Consider the following 25,190-nt stretch of genomic DNA (forward strand, 5'->3'; position numbering starts at 1 on the left):
GAAGATGTTGGGTATCCTTGCCCTAAAATGTTATGGTTTGTGTGTGTTTTTTTTAACTGCATAATTCAGGGATAAATGAAGGTATGCTGGAATTCTGCATACTAAATGGAAAGTTGGTAGCCTGACTAGTTTTTCCCACTACAGCCTGTTACTTACTACTTAGTAAAATGGTGCTCATTGCCATATGAAGATAGCACATGGGAGCTGAAAGAAGATGTAGATCAAGGAAAAATAGAAGAGTTTGAACAACTGCAAGCTTTAAGACCGGATTCAAGGCGATTGGTAAGAATGCATGTACGTAATCTCTCTCAAATGAATCTACATGTGCGTGACTCCCCTTGTGCTTTTGCATGGAAAAATGAGCCAAATGAGCTTCCCCTTCAGCTTTTCCATTTAATCATGTTGCTTTAGGCAAATAATGACTTCTTGACCTCTGTTTCCCATTTGTAAAATGGGAATATTAAGGGTTTTATAAAAGTGTTAAAGATTACACCACATAAATAATTAAACAGATGGTCCAATAGCCAAATTAAGGACTGTTATGAAAATTGTATGTGGAAAGGCTCAAATGCCTTGTAACTGCAGCTCTATTTAATGTTTCTTCTAATTACTGAACAGTGGCAGCTATAGAAAAGTCTGCCAAGAAAACGTTGTGATGTGACTTCACCCCATGGGTCGGTAATGACTTGGTGCTTGCACAGGGGACTACCTTTACCTTTTTATAGACAAGAAGGAGCAAATCAAGTAGAGTGAAAAAAAATCACTCTGTAATGTTAAAATAACAATGTGTTCCTAACCAGTTAATATAATATAAACTTTATTCAAGAGTTATCATATAAGAGTGATTGAAATGTGGAATCCGCTGCCACAAGGTGTATGGTAGGACACAGGAGTAAACAGCTTTAAAAGAGGATTAGAAATCTTCACAGAGGATAAATCTATCAGTGTCTACTAGCCATGATGGCTGATGGGAATGTCCGCATTCAGAGGCACCGAGCCTCTGAATCCCAGAACTGCGAACTTGCAAGCATACACAAATGTCCCCACAAAAGAGCCAAAAGAAAAGCTTCTGTTTCTTCCCCCAAGTGGGAACGCAGCGATGCTTCATTTATGTTTTGCTTTGTTTTTAAGGATCGACCTCCTCCTAATTCATGGAAGAAAATAGAACAGTCCAGGGAATATAAAAATGGCAACCAACTCAGGGAATACCAATTGGAAGGACTCAACTGGCTCCTTTTCAACTGGTATAATAGGTATGTGCTCTTAACATATTAAAATGCTTCAAGTGTCATTTAAATGCTTCCGTTTAAATATCAAACAGTCATTCTAGGCAAGATGCTTAAAACTGTAAATTTTTTAATGTATGTGAAGGTCTGGTTATTATCCCTTTTGGAGAGACTTTCCCCCATTTAATATGTAATGTATGCCAGCACTAGTAAAGAGAGAAGAATTGCCAATAAATAATGTTCCAGTGAAGACAAGCTTTTGCTGATTACTGGGCTGTGTAACAGTAAGGAAGTAATGGGTGTGAAAAGGGCAGATGGTTGGCCAGATTTTGATCCGTGACTGACTGCGTGGTGCGTAGAATCCAAGGACCCAGTCTGTTACTGTCCCCTTCAAAACAGTGCAAAAGGAAATCTTGTTTTGTTCTTTCTTACTGGCATCATTTGGCTGTAAATGACAAAACGTGGGTTGTTGCTATAGAAACAAGTATTAGTGGATCTGTGGGCTTGTGTGTTTGGTTCTCATTGCATATGGACAATTAATAGAAAAATTTAGGGTATGGGGCAATGCAACGTTTGTTGCATTGAAGACCCAGATTGTGATTTTAAGCTTGAGGATTTCCCCAGCTTGTTTCTATTAGGTCTGATGTCACTCCTTTTGGAGTTTGTTTGACAGAAAGGTCTTCCTGCAAAGAAAACAGATTTCCCAAATCCTATGTGTGCTTAACAACCGAAAATCATTCTGAATGGGATTGTGTTGTGTATCTCCTCTGCAGCTTTGTTAAGTATTTTTTTATTCTTTCCCCCTCCAGACAAAACTGCATCTTAGCTGATGAAATGGGCCTTGGCAAAACCATCCAATCAATCACTTTCCTCTATGAAATCCTCCTGACCGGCATAAGAGGGCCTTTCCTGATCATAGCTCCACTTTCCACCATCGCCAACTGGGAAAGAGAGTTCCGCACGTGGACTGATCTTAACGTTGTGGTGTATCATGGAAGTATGATCAGTAGGCAGATGATACAACAGTATGAGATGTACTTCAGGGACTCTCAGGTAACTTTTAAAAACTGGCTTCTAAGTAGTAGACCATTATAAATGCAGCATGCTATTACTTATATCAGGGGTGTGAAACGTGGTCTGGGGGCCAAATCAGGCCCCCAGAGGGCTCTATCAGGCCCCCACACAGCTGACTGTCATCTGCTTCCTTCTCCCTCTCTCTTGCTTCCTTCTGCATAATAGCTTGCTTTGCAAGGCTTGCTCAATCGCACAGGGGTATAGAGCAAAGCCTCTATTTTCTCCATTGGCTGAGGGAGGAAGGGGGGCAGGCAGAGCTTGTTTTTCCAGGCTCTCTCAACTGCACAGAAGAGCTACTGAGCCAAGCCTCTCTATTGGCTGAGGCTCCTTCCTCCCCCCCCCCCCTCCAGTCCCTTGGGCAAGGAAGGAAAGAGCCAGAACTTCCTTTGCCTAGTTCCCTGGATCCCATGGGAGAAATACAAAGAAAGCACCCCTAAGACCAATTAGTGCTAACATTTTAATCTTAAATAGGTACATGCATGGCCCGGCCCGACCTGGTCCAGTCCAACAAGGTCTTATTTATGTCAGATCCGACCCTCATAACAATGAGTTCGACACCCCTGATTATATGTTATTTATGTTATTTGAGAATCAGGCTACATAATTCAATACACTGAAAACCATCCAGACTGTGAAGGCATCAAATGGGGCCTGCTACTGCATATTGAACCGCAACAGAATGCTTAGAATAGAAATTTAGCAGCCTAGCACTTTGCCATCGTGGTTGTTTGCACATGGGTATAGGTAATTGTGCCAGTGCATTCTTTCCTTGCATTTTTAGGGGGTGGGGTGGCTGTCTTTCAGGTTCACTCTGTGATGTTGTGTTCAAAGGCCACATATAGTTGTTGTGAAGCATTCTGAGGAACATCCTGATTATCCCTACAGATGGACTTTAAAGGCAGGATGGGGGGGGGGGCGGGGAGGTGTTTAGTCACTGAATGTCTTTTCCATGATGGCTAAAAAGATAGAGCATGTTCAGAGGCTGTATTTTTTCTGAATACCAGTTGCTGGACAAAGAGAGGAGGCGCTGGCCTCTGTGCCCTCTTTGTAGACCTTCCATGATGTCTGATTGGTCAGAATGGGAGCAAGATGCAAGACTTAAGCTACCAGTCTCCTCCAGCACTGCTGTACTTACCTTCTTCTGTTTTAAGATATTCCGTTGCCGCAAATGCAGTGGAAAATGAGAAGGTTCAAGATAACGTTTGTTCATGTTTCAGGGTCGCGTCATTAGAGGTACATACAAGTTCCAAGCCATTATCACTACCTTTGAGATGATTCTTGGTGGCTGTCCAGAACTCAACGCTATCGAATGGCGCTGTGTTATTATTGACGAAGCACACAGACTGAAGAATAAAAACTGCAAACTGCTGGAAGGACTGAAACTTATGAATCTTGTGAGTGTTTGCTTTTCGGTTTCCTGAAGTAACAGTCACGAGTCGTGGTTAAGATGGAGGTGCAATGGAAGTTAACATTTAAACTCAGTGCTGTAAAGAATTATTATCTCTGAATACCACAGACTGGATTCTTAGTTTGAGTGCCTTTCGTTGCTTACTTTAGGTGTGCAATTCCTTCTCTTCCTTCCCTCTCAAATCTGCATGGCCTCTAGTGGCCAAAGTAGTTTAATTCACTCACTACAAAGAACTGTATGAAAATCTATCCTTAGATTGTGTGGACCAAAAATCAAGGATAAGATAAGAGGGTGACCTGTTTGCTGGAGTTTCTTAGTATAGTTTTACTACCCAGCCTCTGAATTGTTGTCAGTCTTTGTGTGTTTTTCACAATATATCCCAGCTTCTCCTGTACCATAAAACCCCTTAACCTGTCATTTATTCTTCTGCTTGAATTCTTATCACTTGCACTGTTGTACTTTGCTCTTGAAATCCTTAGGTTAAGGTTCAAGCAGTACCCAACTAAACTACATTTCAAAACTGATGATATGATTCTTAAAGACAACCAAAATAACACACATATTTATTTGTACAAAACACCAGTTGCTTAGGGATGATTGTCAGGTATACTATTACTGTAGTAGTACTACTGTATTTTAGAATGTCATGCTAAATGTGCATCTTCCATAGGAGCACAAGGTGCTGTTGACAGGCACGCCACTGCAGAATACAGTAGAAGAACTTTTCAGCCTCCTTCACTTCCTTGAACCTTTACGTTTTCCGGCAGAATCTACATTCATGCAGGAATTTGGGGATCTTAAAACAGAGGAGCAGGTACATCTCAAAGTACTGCATTGGAAATGAAAATCAGTATCTAAAACTTAATATTAATAGTGACTTGTGGAAATAAATGCTAGGTTTCAATAATTAGTATATGTTGTATGTAAAAATTCTCGAATATTATTATGTATCTTAAATGTTTATGCTAAATGTTTTATATTTACTTTGATGTTGATCATCCTCGTTATGAATAAGCTACAGATTAGTATAATATCTGTATCTTCCTCTTTCCCTCCCTTCCTTGTATTCCTGTTTTAATTCAAAATTTAAAAAAAATTACAGGGAGGAAATAAAAATTAAAGAATTTTATCGGCTGACTGTTACGTAATGGTAATCAACCCAACAGACAGCGGTAAATAGGTTGCTTCTCTCCTCCTCCATTTTCATTTCAGAAAATGCTAAAATAGCCTGTCTTGTTGATTCTTTATTTAACTGACTGTAGTAGTAATGCTGCAATTTACATTGTTTCCACATTAACAATGACAATGTAAAATTGTGGTATTTGTCGTTGTGTTATCTGCAGGGTCAAATTTGTCAGGTACGTAATGGAAGGCCCGTTTGTTGGCCATGATCCAGAAACCTTTTTTTTAAAAAAAGGTGCTAAAGGATTTTGCCTTAGTTTCAAGAGTGGTTTGGCATGCAGCTTGTGGAGCTACTGCTCAAATGTGGTGCCTTCTAGGATGCACGGCAGTAGCATATGGAACTTAGGCACTTCCTTGTCACCTGTGATAAGGTGTGTTTACCTCAAAGACTGAACCATGGAAATTCTTGCAGATCATGCTCTCTGGTTCAGATATTTCCTGGATTGTGCCAGAAATAAGATGCCCCTTCTCAAGAGTGAGAGAGAGGCCTGGATGTATCCATCAAAATACTGTTTTCACTCTTGTATTTTCTGACAAAGGCAGTTAAACAGCTTATATGACTTATGCTACCTTGTAAATGACTCAGAACTTCTGACAGGTGCATATATAAATGTGTACGTGTCTGCAGATAATTTGTATTTTCTTTAGGTGCAAAAGCTGCAAGCTATCTTGAAGCCGATGATGCTGAGAAGGCTAAAAGAAGATGTAGAAAAGAAGTTGGCTCCCAAGGAAGAAACCATTATTGAAGTAGAGCTAACAAATATCCAGAAAAAGTATTATCGAGCTATTTTAGAGAAGAACTTCGCATTTTTGTCAAAAGGTGCAGGCCAAGCCAATGTACCCAACTTAGTTAACACTATGATGGAACTCAGGAAGTGCTGCAATCACCCATATCTTATCAAAGGTAAAATGTCAAAAGTTCCATCATTTCATTGCTGGAGGGTTTGTTTGTGTATCATAAAACACTACCGACCTCAGTAAAGCTGTAATTGATATGAATTTCAGAAGAGTATTCATAAATCAGAGAATTGGATTGCTATTGTACCTTCTTTTTAGGGTGAGTGAAGTCCTTGCACATTCTTTATGAGGCTACATGAATGCTAAATTCAGTCTGAACAATCACCTCGCTTACTGCTCTTCTTATTGTGAAGCTGAAGTCCTAGTGATTAATGGGTTGGATTCCAAGAGCCATGAGGAGAAGGGAAATGGCGATTAGCCCTGCTCCAGCAAGGCTTGCATAAGGACATGTGAAGTTCACACAGTGTAGTTCTGGAACTTCTGCTTTACAAGAACTTGGACAAGTGGAAGAACATTTTTAGGTTTACTTTCATGGTTTCTCACACGGCGTTGTAGTGCAAAATGTGAAACTATCCCTTCAGCAAGCAGAAAAAAAGAACCCTTGGTCCAGACCCTTTAGGAGTAAATATTAACATGAAAAATGTTGGTGTCAAGGGTGGTGATTTTAAATGGAGATAATCTGGCCTTAGTTATGCTCCTATACAATTTACAGAGTAGCCATTAAAATGATGTTCAACTTGAGTCAAAGTGACAGAAAGAAAGGCTTACTAATATTAATAATGTGTACACCTTATCTGGCAGGTGCCGAAGAAAAAATCCTTGGAGAATTTAGAGAGACGTACAACCCAACTGCTCCTGATTTCCACCTACAAGCAATGATCCAGTCTGCTGGGAAATTGGTTCTCATAGACAAACTTCTTCCAAAAATGAAAGCAGGAGGCCATAAAGTGCTTATCTTCTCTCAGATGGTCCGCTGTCTTGATATTCTTGAAGACTACCTTATACATAAAAGGTAGGATACTGTTTGTTTTGTAAGTAAGCAGTTTAATTGTATATTGTATTTTAATTACTGATTATAAAGCCCTTTGGGGTAGTTTAGGCTGATTGTGTGTGGCTTAAAGTTACTTGTTGAGTTTTAGATTAGATTGGGTGTCTCTGGTTGCAGTCTGATGTACTGACTTGTACAGTGGCTCTGTATGACTCTTGATTTTTCCATCCCTTGGTTATTGAATGTTAGTGACTTATTCGAATGTCTATGCTCCTTGCTTGATGAGTGGTGACTTGCACACATGAGTACAATGCCACAAATAAAGCATTCATGTTACAATCAGATAATGTAATGAAGCAGAATGGTAAATGCTTTTCAGTAGGGTCTTGTAGCTGTGAGTAACCAGGTAGTTAGAAGTGAAGTGACTTGTGACGTAGGCCTGAATGGCCAGTTGTTCCCTTGCACCACAACTGAAAGCCCAGCCCTGCAGACTGAAGTAGCAGCGTGGAGGAGCATAAACTGAAATTTTAAGCGATACTGTCAAATCAATTTTAATTGGAACTTTAGTCATTCTGCTGTAGAGAGCTAATAGTAGTTTATGAAATTGATTGCAAGACATACATGGTTGCCTTGTAGTGTGGTGTAGTGGTTAGAGTGTCATATTAGGATCTGGGTGAGCCAGGTTTGAATCCCCACTCTTCTCTGGAAGCTTCCAGGGTGATGTCAGGCCAGTCATGCACTCTCAACCGAAGCCACTTCTCAGGACTGTTGTGAGGATAAAATGGAGATGAGGAGAATGATGTAAGCCAGTTTGGATTTCCCATTGGGGAGAAAGGTGGGGTGTAAATCAATTTCTCTTGCTTACATTAATTGAGTTCATGCAGGGGGAAAGCACGCAGATGAAAAAGATGAATGCCTTCAGAGTCTGAAATGTGTGGTTCCTATATTTTGACAAAAGATATTAAACTGTATGTTACATATTTTGTTAAGGAATTGGATTAGTAACTGAGGGTTGCTGTTAAATGTTTACTATTACAGCTGATTTTTTTACATAATCTTGACTACTTTTAATGCAGTCACCTTAATATTCCAATATGGTCCCCCCATCTATGCATATGTAAAGTCACTGACCAGGGCCACACTGACAGTAAACAAAGAGTTCTGCATTTGGTGGATCTCCCAAGTTTACAAAAGACAAAACAAAACATTAAAAGTTAAAAATACATTGGGAGGTTTAACCCTCCTCCCCCCCCCCCCCCACAAATAGAATACCATAAGCATTGTCTGTGCACATGGCAGGCAACTCCTCTACCACCTCTGGTGGTGGCAGCAGAGATGGGGAGCCACAGTGTCAATGTTGAGAAGGGTGGGAGCCGTGATGGGTCTCGAGGCAGACACCAGGAACTGTGGAGGGGGGAGTAGGAGTGGCAGTAGGCTCAGTGGCAGAAGCTGGGCACTGCAGCGTCGACAGGAAGGGTAGCTGTGTCAGGCTCAGCAGCAGCGGCAACGGGAAACTGTGCAGTATCCATCATGGGTGGGGAGCCAGGCCTCCACTGGCAGGAGGGGGAACCGCAGCAAAGCTGGGATAGGGTGGGGTAGGGTTAAATGCTGCTGAGACAGCAAAGCTTGGGTTGGACGAGGGAATCCCCCCCCCCTTTGGTTTCTGAGGGTGCCCACTTGTGTTTCTGTAATAGGCGGAAAGGCATATTACTTGTGATGCACTTAATGCACTTAATGCAGCATGCATGCAGATGGAATTTCCTCCTTAAGAGTCATGGAAGTGTGAAGTTGCTTGACATTGCCCTTTGGTTAGAATTGTCAGAGCTAATATATTACAATACGTTACAAAATGCATAACTCTGGGAGCATGGCTGCCTGCCAAATGCCTGTGGCCTTTCAGATTATCTTCTGCGCAGCTTTATGACTGATTAGTGGTGAAGAAAACCTAGGGCACTTTAAGCTGGTGACTAAACACCGAATCAATGTAGTGGCCTGCTTTACCCCACGCAGGGAGATTCTGCTACTGGTTTTTTTGAATAGGGGGGAAACAAGCTAGGCATTCTAATAAGCCTTAACTTGAAGAAAATCTCTTTTGTGTTCACTGGTTTTATTGGCATATACATAGTTTGCACGATGAACTATGCAGTTATTTAATGTTGTATACAGCTAACGCTAAAACCTTGAAGGGAAATGTATTTCATCCTAGAAAGCACTCAGATTGATAGGCCAAATGGTTGCTTCATCTGCCAAGAAAGAGTCACTTGTCTGCTAGGTCTGCCATTCTCTGAGTGGCTTGGGGATATCCAGCAGCGTTATGTTTTTGTATGTAGGCTGCCAGTGGAGGAGTGAATTGAGTCTCAGGTACTCTTCCGACTTCTTCCTCGAGTGGAACCATGCAAGTGTGCTGAGCTTTTGTACTTGCTGGTGTGAGGAGTGATCTCCCAGTTCCAGCCCTGTCGGCTGCACAGCGTTACGCTCTCAGATGCTCTCTTCTCTCTTGTAAATCCTTCTGTTTACCTCATAATCTCTTGGCTGCATCACTGCACCTTTCTCCAAGCTGCTACCAGTCCTCGCAGCTGTGATGAGAACAGAGAGCCATCTTTAGTTCCTTTTGCAGCTGCCACAGGTGTTGCTATGGCTGATTCCAACCAATGAGAAGAGGTCGAAACCTCTGTCTGTTCATCTGACAGAATGGGAGAGGAATAGTCAAGGGGCAGCATTCCCTCCTGTGCTAAACTTTCTCACAGGCTTCTCTAATAAGAAAGATGTTAGGAATCTTACATCTAAGGGCAGGCTGTCCTGCTGAAAGCTTCGGTTCTAACAAAGGAGTAGGGAGTGCCTTTCCAAAGGTCACGTTTTCATATTTTTTTTTAAAATTCAGGTAAAAAGGCTTTATCCATTTAATTAACCAGTACTCAAATCCTGCAGCTTTCTGTGGCATGATGATGCTTTATGGATTCTTCCCTCTCCTTCCGAGTTATTCAGGAGCTCCCAATATTGTGGGTGGGGTGGGTGTCAGTGGGGAGAAAAGTGGTGTAGAAATACTTGAATAAATAATGCTGATACCCTAATGAAATAATAAATACCATCTTCTCACATGGATCTCCCACATTGTATGTATGGACCATCCTGAAAGGTGCTTGTTCATTGACGTAGGCACACATAGATCACTTGCCAGTCAGCAGGAGTTAAAGTAATATTGCCATTCTTGCAGCTGGGCCCTTATCTAAGATCTTAATCCAGATGTCTTTAGATACTAGTTTTCATCTCTGTCTGCTATCTTTTGTTCAGAAGATACAATCTCTCTCTTTACATCCATATTCAAAGCTCTTCCTTCTTACACCTGCCACATATTTTTTAAGTATTCATCTCGGCATTTGGTCTTAAAGGTGTTTTCTTTGTAACTCTCCCATGGGATCCAGGAAACTGGGCAAAGGAAGCTCTGGCTCTTTGCTTCCTTCCCCAGAGGACCAGGAGGGGAGGAGTATCAGCCAACAGAAGGAAGAGAGGCTTGGCTCTATAGCTCCTGTGCAACTGAGCAAGCCTTGCAAAGCAAGCTGTTATGCAGAAGGAAGCGAGAGAAGGAGAAGGAAGCAGATGACAGGCAGTTGCTCGAGGGACTGATAGGAGCCCTCCAAGGGCCTGATTCGGCCCCCGGGTCACATGTTTGACACCCCTTGTCTAGAGTCTCTGTGGCAGCAATTCAGCCCACCCTGGATGCCACTCTTGAACATCCTTGCCTGGATTCACTCCTCTGGTTTCACAGAATGAGATAATGATGATTGACTGTAACTGCTAAGGTTCTTGTTGGTGGATGGAGTAGCTCTGGCCCCACCCATGACACTGCTGCTGAGAGTGTTGATGTAGGATTAATGGCAGCAGCTCTATTTTTAGTACTCCCATAGTTCTATTTTGGTCTGCGAGCTCGGCATGTTTCAGACGGTTGTGTTACTTAACAAGTGATAGTTTTCCTGCATGTTGCAGCAGGCCTTTTCACCAAGCGATCTTTTTTTCCATCACTGCTATCACAGCATATCCTATAATGGGGAGATCCCTCCTGCCTCTGGCAGGGATAAACACTTGGCTCATTTGCACAGCGACGCCTGCGGAATAAGCGGGAAGAATATCTCAGCCAGGATTTCCTGGTAATTTCCTCTGATGAGAATAGAGCTTCATGTATTGCATTCTGTTTCTGTGAATGCAATCTGAATGCAGCCAGTTGTCACCATTCCCTTTATGAGAAGCCAAATGCCGTGTTCAGATACTTAAAAATGTGACAGTTCCCAAGCCCGCTAATCCCTTTGGAACAAGAATTAGTATTTCTTTGGCTCCTTGAACGCTACTTCTGATGGATGGGTAGGTGTGTGAGTGTGTGGGCTTGTCAGAGGTCCAAGGCAGTTGGCCTGAGATGTTTTATTAGAGTACAGGGAAGGAGATCCACATGCTTATTAAGAGAGTGTGGTTATTGGAGCATTAAATGGCTGTTGGAGAACACAGAACTGAATGCTTATTTGTTGTAATTTCAGGCTTATGTTTATTTTTTTTAATTATTATTTTAATTTTTTTTTTTTTTTTTTGCATTTCAAAGGTACCTGTATGAGCGAATTGATGGAAGAGTAAGGGGGAACTTGCGTCAGGCTGCAATTGATCGTTTTAGCAAACCAGACTCTGATCGGTTTGTGTTCCTTCTTTGTACGAGAGCTGGTGGACTGGGCATTAATCTGACAGCAGCTGATACTTGCATAATTTTTGATTCTGATTGGAATCCTCAGAACGATTTGCAGGTAATGCTTGTGTGACTAGCCCTACAGATTTAGGGTAAGAATGTCAAAACATACACCTAAAATATACACAGAGTTGGATCCGGACTAAACGGGCAGTTTCTACTGATTCCCTCTTCCTGTTGCAGAAACCCCTCCTGTTGTTTCTCAGAGTTCCCTAACGTTTCGTGGAGATCACTGGGAAAGGGAGGCAGGATATTTCTGTTCCGCTTGTATGAAATTTAGTTTGGATTTGTCCCTTAGGGCACAAAGGATTTGTTTGTTTTGTTTTAATCTTGATTTTAATTTTCCTTGTAAATCATCTCACCAAGAAAACTTGCTACGTTTCTGTTTTCTGTCTTCGGTTTAGTTATAGCTCTTTATGTTATTCTGTGGGAAGTTTCAGAATGAGCCACCAGTAATGATAGAATTCTTTCTGATGATGACATCTGATGGATTATATATATACCTTTCCTTTTCAGGCCCAAGCCCGTTGCCACAGGATTGGTCAAAACAAAGCTGTGAAAGTCTACAGGTTGATAACTCGGAACTCTTATGAGAGAGAGATGTTTGACAGAGCAAGTCTGAAGCTGGGCCTGGACAAGGCTGTCTTGCAAAGCATGAGTGGAAGAGAAAATAGTGTTGGTGGTGTATGTACTCTTACCCCTAAACCCACTTTGTTCCTTTCAGAGGGTGGGAATTGGTACAATTTCTTCAGCACTTTTTTCTGCCCGTGTGGTTATTATGTAGAAAAGGGATGTAAAGAACTGACTCCACGAGGATCTTAAAGCTTTGTAAAACCTCCTTCATTTCACATAACACTTGTAATTTTTTTTAAAACAATAATTGGTTTGAACTGGAAAGTTGGCACTGCTCAAGAGAGAATGTTGGCTCTTTAGCATATTGAGTTCTTGGAAGTGGATATATGATGTTTTAAAAATATTCAACAAAATGTATCTTGGACTTCCTTGAGACTTTCTGTGTGAGTCGTCTAAGTTTCTTTGTATGCAAGTCTGAAGGAAACAGCAAACATAAAAATGAATATGCACAGTGAGGAATTCCATAATGAAATAATGATGTAGAAATTTTATATAAGATTTAAATTCTTCGAATTGCTAAAACAGAGTACAGTGATTCATTGCCGTGAATTTGTTTTTACCTAAATGCATAATTAATAACTAAAATATGGATTACTGGACATGTATTTCTCCGTTGAATCAAAATCTCTTACAACATCAAAATCTTATCTGCACAGATACAGCAGCTCTCAAAGAAGGAAATCGAGGACTTGCTTCGAAGAGGTGCTTATGGTGCCATTATGGACGAGGAAGACGAGGGCTCTAAATTCTGTGAGGAGGATATTGATCAAATCCTGCAGCGTCGCACAAAAACAATCACAATTGAATCTGAAGGGAGGGGCTCAACTTTTGCTAAAGTAGGTATAAATTTTGGTATGTGATGGTTGCATGGTGGTGTTTTTATTCATAGAGCACTGAGAGAAATCTGAACATTCAGAATCCCCTGTAAGTGAATGCCCCACCTCTTGTGACAGATGTCCCCATCAGGATTGCAATGTGAACATGGGAGGAAATTTATTTACATGGTATTCCAGGTTCAACCCCCCCCCCCCCCCCCCAAGATATGTAATTAATAAGATTGCCTTGAAAGGGGTTGGTTGGAAAGGTGGTGGCCTTTCTCTCTCCTAATAAGGGGTGGGATAGCTCTTTAAATTAGGCTTGTGTTTCGATGATATACTCTGTTGTATTTGCTACAGGCTAGTTTTGTTGCATCTGGAAATAGGACAGATATTTCATTAGATGATCCCAATTTTTGGCAGAAGTGGGCCAAAAAAGCAGAAATAGACCTGGATGCCATCAGTGGCAGAGTAAGTATTAATGTTTTCTGTAGTAACAGGCCTGAACATGTGCATATTTCTAATTGTCCTAGTCAGGTTTTTAATAGCCCATGAGAATTGTAATTGTAGCAGATTTGACCATAAGATTAGCACTCTTGAAGTACTAATTTTTTTGGATGTTGCAACCCTAAGTCTTCCATCCAAAGTGGCACATACGTCTCCTTTGAGGAGAGTTCTTTCTTTTGTGCTTTGAGGAAGATCTAACAAATATCAGTCCCCTGTAGGAACTGGAAGTATTTAGAATACTTGCCTTTGTTTTCTACAGCAAAGGTTATCAAACTTTGTTGCAAGGTGAGGTGTTTCTCCTAAATTGATGCCTCCCGGGGTTGTCTCCTTGCTACTTTGTTTCACCAGTTCCTCCCAGTGGAAGCAAAAAGCGGCAGGAATCTTCTAGCCTAGCAACTGGACTGCATTATCAGTGATGAGGAATGCCATGTCAGTCTACCCCTGCCTCCCTCCCCACCTGCTTGCAGTTGAAGACGGGCTGCACACAAGGGAGTTTCCACTTCATCTATCTAGTGTGTGTTCCTCCATAACAAAGTTATAATTTCACTTAAAGAACCATGACGTTAGAAGTAATGCCGTATTTAATTGTCTAACACCTGAACCAAGATGTCCTTAGGAGGATTTTTTGATAACTAATTTTGCAAGCTAAAGGTCATGTACTTGTCTCAAATATATATATATATACTCTCTTTACACCTTCACAGAACAGCCTGGTCATTGACACTCCCAGAATTAGGAAACAAACAAGGCCATTTAGTGCCACAAAAGATGAGCTTGCTGAGTTATCTGACATTGAGAGCGAAGGGGATGATAAACCAAAACTACGAAGACCCTGTGACCGCTCCAATGGATATGGAAGAACAGAATGCTTCAGGGTGGAGAAAAACCTGCTAGTCTACGGGTAATCATGCTTTTGTTACTTTGGAAAATGTGCCTTTCCCTGTGTGACTAGTGATCTTACAGTTGATTGCGTCTCTGACTCCAAAGCAGGGGTGACCAAACATGCTTAATGGAAGAGCCACATAGAATAAGTGCCAGATGTTTTGAGAGCCATAAGACATGAGTGTCAGATGTTGGAGCCCCGCAAGACATGAACGTCAGATGTTTGAAAACTGCAAGGAAGGAAGGAAAGGTGGAAAGGGAGCTGGAAAGAAAGCAAATATAGATGGGAGGAAGAGGTGGAAAGAAAGTAACTTTAACTATAAATGCATTCTCCAAGCTGCCAGCTGGCTTGGCTTTAAGAAGTGATTTAGAGAGATAAATGCCTTCTCCAAGCCAGCCGACAGGGTGGTGGGAGCTTTGAGAGCCACACACTATGCGTGAAAGAGCCACATGTGGCTCCTGAGCCGCAGTTTGGCCACCCCTGCTCCAGAGCAATGATGTGATAATGATGCTGCAGCACTGTTACACGACCATATTTTGTTGCTGGATTAAAGGAACCAAAACAGCCAAGCTTCAGAAGGTCTTAGCAGGAGGCTACACATCTATTTAGGAGGTTTTTAATGGAGAACATGAAATATTAGGGAAAAAAATACAAAATCCGAATGTCACTGAAAAAAAATTACTGTTGTAAGCTAGCGCAAAACATGCTGTGTGGTTAAATAGAAGTTGCATTATATATTAGAATTGCAAAGCCAGAAGAAGCTTTTTGGAGATGCTTAGATTGCTTGCCACAGTTGAAGAGGTATTTGAGAAAGATAATAGTAAGTTAAGCTTGGCACTAGACATGCAGATTTGCTCAGAAAGAGTGGGTTTCCCAATTATGTCATGGGGCAGCTGAAGAGAAGGAAGAAAGAATCTGAAACACTTGCAGGCTATGCTTTTCATCACCCAGATATTGGCAATGCATTACTGAAACACTTCAGTGTGTTGTAAGTTTTGAGAACCAGCCCCCCCACACACACAGAAGACTCTGCAGAACCCTCCCACTTCTCCCTAGCCACCAAGCCATCCCATGCAGAAGGCAGACAAGTGGGCCAGCTATCCAGGAGCCATCTGGCAGAACTGGTTCTCAGCAGCTCAGTGCAGACAGTGGGAGAAGAGGCACGCCCAAGGATGATGTCATCTGACAGCACCAGCTGTCAGAAGCCCAGCAATGGCCAGAGGCATCAAGCTGGCTGGAGCAACAGGAGTGAGACACGTGCACGTCTGAAGTCACCGCAGTATGGTGACCGGGGCAGAGGAGTTTGCGTTCTGGAAATGCCAGTTAACTGAGCTTTTTGGATAATTGCGTGCTGGATTATGAAGGTTCTGTTGTATAATGCTTTAACTACAGTTTGACCCTTCCTGTAAAGGAGTCAGCAACCAAAAGTGCTTTTAGAATTCGGCACAACATTTATGTTTTAAATGCTGACTGGTGTTAAATTTTAACTAGGTGGGGTCGCTGGAGAGAGATTTTGTCACATGGACGTTTCAAAAGGCAGCTAAATGAACAAGACGTGGAGATAATTTGCCGAGCACTCTTAGCTTATTGCCTTGTTCACTACAGAGGAGATGAAAAGATAAAAGGTTTTATATGGGACCTCATCACGCCAACTGAGGATGGACAAACTCGAGAACTGCAGAATCACCTTGGTAAGGATCCAGCAGCGTTGCCCCTAAGCAGGAGAGCCAGTTTGGCGTAGTGGTTAAGTGCGTGGACTCTTATTTGGGAGAACCGGGTTTGATTCCCCGCTTCTCCACTTGCAACTGCTGGAATGGCCTTGGGTCAGCCATAGCTCTCGTAGGAATTGTCCTTGAAAGGGCAGCTGCTATAAGAGCTCTCTCAGCCCCACCTACCTCACAGGGTGTCTGTTGTGGGGGGAGAAGATATAGGAAAAAGATGACATTGGATTTATATCCTGCCCTCCACTCCAAATCTCAGAGTCTCAGAGCGGCTCACAATCTCCTTTATCTTTATATTTAGATGGTAAACCACTCTGAGTCTCTGATTCAGAGAGAAGGGCGGGATAAATATACAATTCTTCTTCTTACACCCTTCTATGCCCACCTTGACTTCAGTGGACTTCTAAGGTGTAACTTTGCTTACAAAGGCCCTGCAAGTCTTTTAGCCATTAGCCAGAACTGATATAACATAATAAAATTAAATGTTTCTGCCATTATATTGCTGGCTTGGTATTTCTTTTGTATTACCTACACTTATTTGAAGTGTGGTGCTGAATTTTAAAGGCAAATAGATTATTCTCTGTGAAGTTTTTGTTTTTTTATGTATTACATATGTGAAACAAGACTTTATCATAAGCACATAAGAAGAGCCCTGCTGGATCAGACCAGTGGTCCATCTAGTCCAGCATCCTGTCTTACACAGTAACCAATCAGTTCCTCTGGAGGGCAAAGAAACGGGGCATCGAGGCTGAGGCCTTCCCCTGATGTTGCCTCCTGGCACTGGGGTTCAGAGGTTTAGTGCCTTTTAAAGCTGTTTATTTCTGTGGTCAGCACTACGTCTTCTGGCAGCAAATTGCGCATTTTAATCTCTCAAGATCTGTGAGTTTAGAAGGTATTAATATTCTGCTTTTCTCCCCCAAGGAGAACAGTTTAAGGTAAAAATACTATATAAAGTATATTTTTGGCTAGTTTGGATTCTATAGGTGGTTTATCCATGAACATCCATTGTGAGCCATGGGCTTGTGCTTTTGGCTTTGACTTATACCGGCAAACCAGAAGGAGACAAAAGCACAGTCAAGGTGGAGTGCAGCTGGCAAGATGGTTTTCCCTTCCTATATTTTATGCTGTCGCTGTACTGTGTTCTTTCCATTGAATAGGTTTGTCAGCCCCTGTCCCCAGGGGTCGAAAAGGAAAGAAAGTTAAGACTCAGGCAAGCACTTTCGATATACATAAAGCAGAATGGCTTCGAAAGTATAATCCAGAGCATCTGTTGCAAGATGAAGGGTATAAAAAGCACATAAAGCATCACTGCAACAAGTGAGTAACACTATAAATACGTTAGTTTGTCTTTAAGCTTATGAAACTAGCTTGCATGTCGTGTTTCAGGACTGAATATGCTTCCTTTTGAAGTGCAAATAAGTGTCCTTATTAAAAGCTAATAAGCTTTATTGTGGACTCATGTAGAGTTACTGAAATGGGATCTTAGTATGCTGATTGCAGCCGTATTGTATGTCACTCTTTACGCTACTAAAGCAGGTATGCTGTCTGCAGGTGCGCTGGGAGCCAAATTTGGATTTAAGAGATGTGGGGGGGGGGGTGTGCACGGTCAGAATAAGACACCCAGGTGGTAGAAACATTCTAGCTTTTCATGAGACAAATTTAAAGGTATGGATTGATATGACCCTAGATTCCCTCCACACCAGAGAATTTTTCCACCACAGAACAGCACCATCAGCTGGCTGGGAGTTAGATTGAAGAGGAGCAAATAGCCTGATTTATTTCTTTTCATAGTGAAACCTAAAGTGGGCTGTGGGTTAGGTATGAAGTTCACAGACTCTGTCGTGTTCTTTTCAAAGAGCTTCTACATGGCCCAACTTGTTTGTTTAAAATTAAGTATTGTTTGTTTAAAATTAAGGATGCTAGTTACAGAATTTAACCTACCACCGGAAACTGCCTGGATTTGCTGGAAATTACCCTTGCAAACGGTGCGGTTCTGTGCATTGCTGCCGGGAGTTCTACACAGAGGCAATTTTTAACAGCACTGAGTTAACATTTAAGTCAAGCATGCTTAGGTTCCATTAAAGTCAGCGGAGCCACAGTGTACATAAAACTTGGTATAGGATAACATGAACAGCGAATACTACATCCGAACTGGTCTTGGAGGCAGATAACTCTTGGGGCAGAAAAATGCTGGATTTGAGGTGTGGGTGGCTGTTCTGTCTTTTAAAAATAGCCTGAATTAGAAACAGCAGAATTCAATTTGTGTGTTTGTGTGTTCCTATTTAGGGTCTTGCTTCGAGTAAGGATGCTGTATTATTTGAAACAGGAGGTCATTGGTAATGAGTGCCAAAAGGTTTTTGAAGGAGTTGAAGCCAGGTAAGCTGTGCTTGAAGTCAATTGATTTTTAAGCAGTGCTGATTATTAAATGGAGCTACTCTACAGAATATTTGAGTGAGCTGAGTTTCAGTAGCATTTGCTATTTAAATGTTTCAGAGCATTTACACTGGAGAACAGTACTCTATAACTTTAAAACCCTTAGCACTTACCAGTGTTCCCTCTAAGCTGTGGAGTCTTTAGAGCAGAAATTCTACTTTGTGAGCTACTGGCATTAAAAGTAGTGAGGAAGCAATTTGGCTGCTGCATAAATTAGTTTCCTCAGGGGCCATCCTTCCTGAGCTAAGACAAAAATGTGTGAGCCGATGGCTAAAACACTATGAGCTAGCTCACACTAACTCAGCTTAGAGGGAACACTGGCGCTTACCTAGTTTATTGAATGTTATTTGGTCATCCTTACCACAGCCTTCTATTGTAGGCTAGCGTTAACCCCATGTTAGAAACAGATGGCTCAGACAGATTGACAGTGAGTTGCCCGGCACAAGCTGATGCTTTGTGACAGAAGACTTGAATAGGGGTGCTCCTGAATCCTGAAGCCAGTTTGGTGTAGTGGTTAAGTCTGCAGACTCTTATCTGGGAGAACCAGGTTTGATTCCTCACTCCTCCACTTGCAGCTGCTGGAATGGCCTTGGGTCAGCCATAGCTTACGCAAGAGTTGTCCTTGAAAGGGCAGCTTTTGGGGGAGCTCTCTCAATGCCACCCACTTCACAGGGTGTCTGTTGTGGGGGAAGAAGATAAAGGAGATTATAAGCTGCTCTGAGACTCTTGATTCAGAGAGAAGCGCAGGGTATAAATCTACAATCGTCTTCTTCTCTTAGCCTTTATTATACTCCATGAATATGTATTGATGTTTGCTTATTGATGTATTGATGTTTATTTAAGCAGACCAAATCAGTGCATGCAGTAATAAACAAAAGTAACGTTTGGTGTATTTTTTCCCCCCCGGGTGTAAACATTTCAGTGAAATTGATGTCTGGATCCCCGAGCCAGACCATTCTGAAGTGCCAGCAGAGTGGTGGGATACCGAGGCAGATAAATCTCTCCTAATAGGAGTTTTTAAGCACGGCAAGTGATGTGTTTTTTCTTGCTTTCGCTGTTCGGTTTGTTCTGATTTTGAAGTTATGTTCATAGTATGTCGTGTTTCTTTTGCAGGTTATGAAAAGTACAATACAATTAGAGCAGATGCTGCCCTTTGCTTCCTGGAACGAGTGGGGAAACCCGATGACAAGGCAGTTGCTGCTGAGCAAAGGGCGAATGATTATATTGACGGGTATGACTTTCTACAAAAGCATTTTAAATATAACTAACATCTCTCCTAGTTCAGACAGCTTACGACTCAAGCGCTATACAAAAATAAAACATTCAAGCACAGGCATCCGACTAATATCCCTAATTACCCCCAAATCAGCAGCAAAGAAAATAAAACAGCCTTCATCAACTGCCTGTTAAAACAGAGAGGCGCTTTATGATGCCTCTGAAAGTAGGCCAATGTAGGAGCCGTTCTGGCCTCCTCGGAGAGGCCGATTCAGACGGCTAGTGCTGCAGCCAGAGAAAAACCACGTTTGAACCATCACAAATCTAATAGAATAAAGGGAGAGAACAGTCAGAAGAGAGCTCAGAGAAGATCTGCCACTGTGCACATGTTCAGACTGGAAGAGACTGTTTTATGGGAAATCTCTTACTTAACGTGCTTAAAAAAATGTTTGCGCATGTAAGCGAAAGAGTATGATCCAGCTAAAATAAAATCCTTTTAAGGTGCCACTGGCTGTGACAGACTCCCCTCCAAGGAGAGAGTTAAGAATGTTCTTCCATTTAAAATGCACAAGACTTTAAAGTACTTAATTCTGCCTGGTTTTGCACCTAAAGGGTTGCATGAAGTTCTTCTAATAATTGTAGAAAATGCCGCAGTCTACCTTTCTTCAAGTATCAGTAACTTGCATGATGCACAGAAGGAGGGCTAGGTAGTTATATGGAAATGACTGGTGTTTGCACAGGGGACTACCTTTACCTTTAGTTATAATTGAGGGGCACACAGCTTTCTAATTTTCTGATATTTTCCCTTGTGCTGTCTGCATGCATATGTCCATATGCCCATGTGACATGTCCCCTTGTGGAGCAGGGCAGGGGGCAAGACTGAGTTGCATTATGCCCTAAGTGAGTCCCTGCATATTGTACACATTCTTCAAAGTCCAGACCATTTGTAATGTAGTGCTTCCCTTGAAAGATGTGGAGGGGCTAGGTTGCGTTCTAGTTGAGCAACATCATCAAATATAGGGAAACTATAAAGAAGTTGCAGCTACTCTGTGAATTAGAAGGAAGCTTAACATCTAAGTGCTCTGTGAAGCTCTTTGCAAACAAAAGAATCACTGTAAGAGCTAAAGGTCTGTTGCTGTAGTAGAACAGCAAGTAGGGGGAAATGAATGCTTTGGAACCAGAATTTACTGCTCTTGAGTGGTCTTGCTTGGAGCTGAAATTCTGCCACCCTCCTCCAGTTTGCAACTCTCTATCTTGTTGGAACTCTCTGTCTGGGGCAGTGATGCTCTGTATTCTTGGTGCTTGGGGGGCACAGTGGGAGGGCTTCTAGTGTCCTGCCGCACCTGATGGTGTCTGGTTTTTTGGGCTTCTGTGTGACACAGAGTATTGGACCTGATGGGCCATTGGCCTGATCCAGCATGGGTTCTCTTATGTTCAGTTATCAAGATCCAGAAAGAGTCTGGCTACAGTTAGAACAGACTTTTACAAAGAGAGAATCCAGGTGGTTAGTACCAAAATATCCAGGCTTTGCAGTTATCCTTTCCACTCTCAAATGAAGAAGAATTGCAGATTTATACCCCACCCTTCTCCCTGAATCAGAGACTCAGAGCAGCTTACAATCTCCTATGTCTTCTCCCCCCACAACAGACACCCTGTGAGGTGGGTGGGGCTGAGAGGGCTCTCACAGCAGCTGCCCATTCAAGGACAAGACCTGTGATAGCTATGGGTAACCCAAAGCCATTCCAGCAGGTGCAAGTGGAGGAGTGGGGAATCAAACCCGGTTCTCCCAGATAAAAGTTCGCACACTTAACCACTACACCAAACTGAAGTGATTTATGTCAAGTAACAAATTGCATGGTAAGATACATACTTGACAGGTTTGTAATGCTTCTGTATTCCTGCAGAGATGTAGAAGATCCAGAATATAAACCAGCACCAGCCATGTTTAAAGACGACATAGAGGTAATACTTCTGTATTTTATTTTTATTACAAATTTGGTGAGCCTACCATACTTCATGCTTGATTGTAAACTTGTAGAAAATCAATTGTGGGATTAGTTTACTAGGATCCCTTTTAAAATTTAAATGTACAGTGTTTACTTTTCTGTGGGAAAAGTTGTGAGCTTCTTAAATTTAAAAGTTGTCCACAATCTGTATTTATCTGCAGGACAGGTGATTGTAGTCTGAATCATGCTTCTGTTCATTCTTGATCTCTTTTAAATTTGTGATTTAGGATGATGTGTCATCACCGGGGGACCTAATAATAGCAGATGGAGGTAAAAAAAATTATAAACTGGTACTGTGTACACTTACTATTCTGGAATAGAACAAGCCTACGTTTTGTATGGTACAGAACCCAACAAATCAGTATGAAATATTTTTTTATTCTTTCATGTTTTCCCAATTACAGATGGTCAGATGATTGAAGGGGATAAGCTTTACTGGCCAACACAGTCTGCCTTAACAACACGTTTGCGTCGCTTAATAACAGCCTATCAGCGTACCAGTAAGAACAGGCAAATCCAACAAATCCAACCTGTGTTTCCAGTTCAGGCCTGTGTGATTCAGACTCCGTATGAAGAAGCTTCTCTGAATCCAAAAATGGCTGCCAAAATTGAAAGACAGCAAAGGTTTGCTCAAAATATAAGTATTAGGTTTGCATGTTCAAATAGATCACAAAAAGCATTTGCATTTGTTTCCTCTACTATTATGATTTCTAGCAGTATAGGTTTTGGAGTGTGGTGTTTTTCGGGGGGTGGGGGGGGAGGGCTGTTGGTTGGTTGGCTTGTTTGTGTTAATTCACTTAGAGCTTTTATCCCCACTTTTCTCCAAAACCAGATTTAAGGCAGGTTACAATAATAATGACTAGAGCCCCATGACGCAAAGTGGTAAAGCTGCAGTACTGCAGTCCTAAGCTCTGCTCACAACCTGAGTTTGATCCTGGCGGAAGCTGGGTCCAGTTAGCTGACTTGAGGTTGACTCAACCTTCCATCCTTCCAAGGTCAATAAAACAAGTCCCCAGCTTGTTGGGGGGAAAGTGTAGATGACTGAGGAAGGCAATGGCAAACCACCCCATTAAAAAAAGTCTGCCGTGAAAACATGAAAGCAACATCACCCCGGGGTCGGAAACGACTGGTGCTTGCACAGGGGACTACCTTTCCCTTTTTTTTACAATAATAATGAGCAATACTCAGTTTAAAACTATACCAACTAGCAAGCAGATCTAGCTTTCGGCTTAACTACTTAATGGTGCTTTGTTTCCATTTAAAATTTAGATGGACAAGAAGGGAAGAAGCTGACTTCTACAGAGTGGTTTCCACCTTTGGTGTTGTATTTGATCCTGATAGGGGTCAGTTCGATTGGACCAAATTTAGAGCCATGGCTCGGCTGCATAAGAAAACGGATGAGAGCTTAGAGAAGTACTTGTACGCTTTCATGGCCATGTGCAGAAGAGTCTGTCGCCTGCCTTCAAAAGATGGTGGGTTACTTTTGTGACACTTGGGGTTTTTTTCTTTGTGAAAATGAAAACAGATTTAGAAGAAACACAGCTGAAAATGTATATGATCATGCTGTCACACGGGTCTTTACATCAGCAGAAGTTCCATTACCATCACAGGAAACCCCCTCCCCCCCCCAGCATTACTGTAAATTGGAGGGGCTGCTGTATTAGGCCAATAATAGTCATAGAGACAGAGGGAAGTCCTTCAGGCAACATTTTTTTTAAAAAAAACCCTGCTTATTATATTGTTAAATATTTTTTTTCCCCTTCCAAATAGCAAAACAGTTCTTAGGGAACCTTATTTTAAAATGAGAACATAGGGGGAATGTTAAAAAGGGGGGAGGAGGTACTGAGGTTTGTGTGTTTCTTGTGCAGAATCCATGGATCCAAATATTTTCATCCAGCCAATTACTGAGGAACGTGCATCTCGAACCTTGTATCGAATTGAACTTCTCAGGAAGGTACGGGAGCAAGCTGTCCGTCATCCACAAGTATTTGAGCGGTTAAAACTTTGCCAGCCAAATCCAGACCTTCCAGTCTGGTGGGAGTGTGGGACTCATGACTGGGATTTACTGGTTGGAGCTGCAAAGCATGGGGTTAGCAGAACAGACTACCACATCCTTCGTGATCCTGAGCTTTCCTTTATGTCAGCCCAAAGGAACTACAGTCAAAACAAGGCAGCACTTTCAAGAACTCCTACCCCAATTTTGCATCCGTATCAGATGGCATTGTCCGCATCACCCCTCAACCCTCAGGCAAGGCTGCTAGATGTTAAAGGAAGCACACTTGAGGATTTAAAAGTTAAGAACGAAAACCACAAAGAAGAACCTCATTCTTCAGGAGAAGAATCCATGTCTACCGACGATGTGCAGGGAGGAATAAAGACTGAGCCTTTGAGTCCAAAGAATGGCACACCATCACATTCCGCAGACCACAGATCTGTTGTAAAATCAGACAGCGACAGGCGCATGGTTGCAGCAAGGACAGAGCCCCTAACTCCAAACACTGCTTCCAAAAAACAGAGAGCTAACAAGAGAGGGTCAGACTCCAGCTCCGATTCAGATTCTGATTCGGACAGATCATCCTGTTCTTCCAGATCATCTTCCTCTTCATCATCTTCCTCTTCTTGTTCACGCTCCAGATCTAGCTCTTCATCCTCTTCATCTTGTTCTTCAGCGTCATCGTCGTCTTCGTCCTCTTCGTCGTCGTCCTCTTCGTCTTCCTCCTCTTCATCTGAAGAGAGTGACAGTGATGAAGAGGAGGCACAAAAGAGAGGTAAACACATGAAAACTTGCAGCTGTTGTTAAATTAAGTGTTGAATGGGTTAATTAGGAATATAAAACAAATAGCATTGTCTTTAAACGTGAGGGTAGTTGAAAGTCAAAATAAGACACTTTTAGGCTTGACGAATCCTAGGCGTCACATCACAATGGTAGCTAGAAATTTCATTGAGGCACATAGGTTTGTTGGAGTGGGTGGGGTAGCAATAGTAAGAAAACATCACCCTGAGGATTGAAATGTGAGCCTGGCTCCTAAATTTTGGGGCTTCCTTTTAGAGCCAAAGAAAATTTGTCAGGTTTGCCTTACCCTCAGCACTGGGCGAAAAGGAAATCGAGTGTGAAAATGGCTCACAAACTGAGGCTTGATAAATATTGAGCCTGCCCTGAAACCTATGGAAATTAGTTATGGCGTGCTGAACTGTAAAAGCTGCTGCAGACCTTTTCACTCATCATAAGTAAGGAAAAAGCGTGGCTTGACATTATGAAAACAAGCTTCGGAAGACTTTACACTCATCTTGGGTCCCCCTCCCTCCACCCGCACACTCATTGGATAACTGAAAACTTCTTGGCTGCCAGCAAAGCATTTTATACCCAAATCTGAGGAAATGACAAACTGGTTTGCTTTCGTACTTAGAAAACAGGGTTTCAGACAGCACAAGCCATAGTTAGTATGTCAATATTGGGCACAGAAAAAAACCTAGTTGTTGGCATCAGGAAACCTTCAAATAGTTGAGCCAAAGGGAAGGGAGTGGCACTTCCAGGATCTGATTCTATCTCAACACAGTCAGTGTTAGATCACATT

General features: G+C 42.1%; 1 protein-coding gene across 3 annotated transcripts in view; it reads left to right on the forward strand.

The window, feature by feature from the left end:
- CHD9 (chromodomain helicase DNA binding protein 9) overlaps positions 1–25,190 on the forward strand; it is a 90,716-nt gene that overhangs the window by 51,065 nt on the left and 14,461 nt on the right. For all 3 annotated transcript variants that reach the window (XM_060254270.1, XM_060254271.1, XM_060254272.1), the window contains 22 exons: positions 145–282; positions 1,132–1,253; positions 2,036–2,279; positions 3,518–3,694; positions 4,379–4,522; positions 5,539–5,794; positions 6,490–6,700; positions 11,265–11,460; positions 11,919–12,086; positions 12,692–12,871; positions 13,211–13,321; positions 14,062–14,258; positions 15,732–15,931; positions 17,119–17,278; positions 18,248–18,337; positions 19,317–19,420; positions 19,508–19,625; positions 21,514–21,571; positions 21,843–21,885; positions 22,020–22,239; positions 22,885–23,087; positions 23,484–24,383. In XM_060254270.1, coding sequence (XP_060110253.1) covers positions 145–282; positions 1,132–1,253; positions 2,036–2,279; positions 3,518–3,694; positions 4,379–4,522; positions 5,539–5,794; positions 6,490–6,700; positions 11,265–11,460; positions 11,919–12,086; positions 12,692–12,871; positions 13,211–13,321; positions 14,062–14,258; positions 15,732–15,931; positions 17,119–17,278; positions 18,248–18,337; positions 19,317–19,420; positions 19,508–19,625; positions 21,514–21,571; positions 21,843–21,885; positions 22,020–22,239; positions 22,885–23,087; positions 23,484–24,383 — 4,240 coding nt within the window. The remainder of the gene's footprint in view (positions 1–144; positions 283–1,131; positions 1,254–2,035; positions 2,280–3,517; positions 3,695–4,378; positions 4,523–5,538; positions 5,795–6,489; positions 6,701–11,264; positions 11,461–11,918; positions 12,087–12,691; positions 12,872–13,210; positions 13,322–14,061; positions 14,259–15,731; positions 15,932–17,118; positions 17,279–18,247; positions 18,338–19,316; positions 19,421–19,507; positions 19,626–21,513; positions 21,572–21,842; positions 21,886–22,019; positions 22,240–22,884; positions 23,088–23,483; positions 24,384–25,190) is intronic.

The sequence above is a fragment of the Heteronotia binoei genome, chromosome 14 (assembly GCF_032191835.1).
Source record: "Heteronotia binoei isolate CCM8104 ecotype False Entrance Well chromosome 14, APGP_CSIRO_Hbin_v1, whole genome shotgun sequence".
Classification (NCBI taxonomy): domain Eukaryota; kingdom Metazoa; phylum Chordata; class Lepidosauria; order Squamata; family Gekkonidae; genus Heteronotia; species Heteronotia binoei.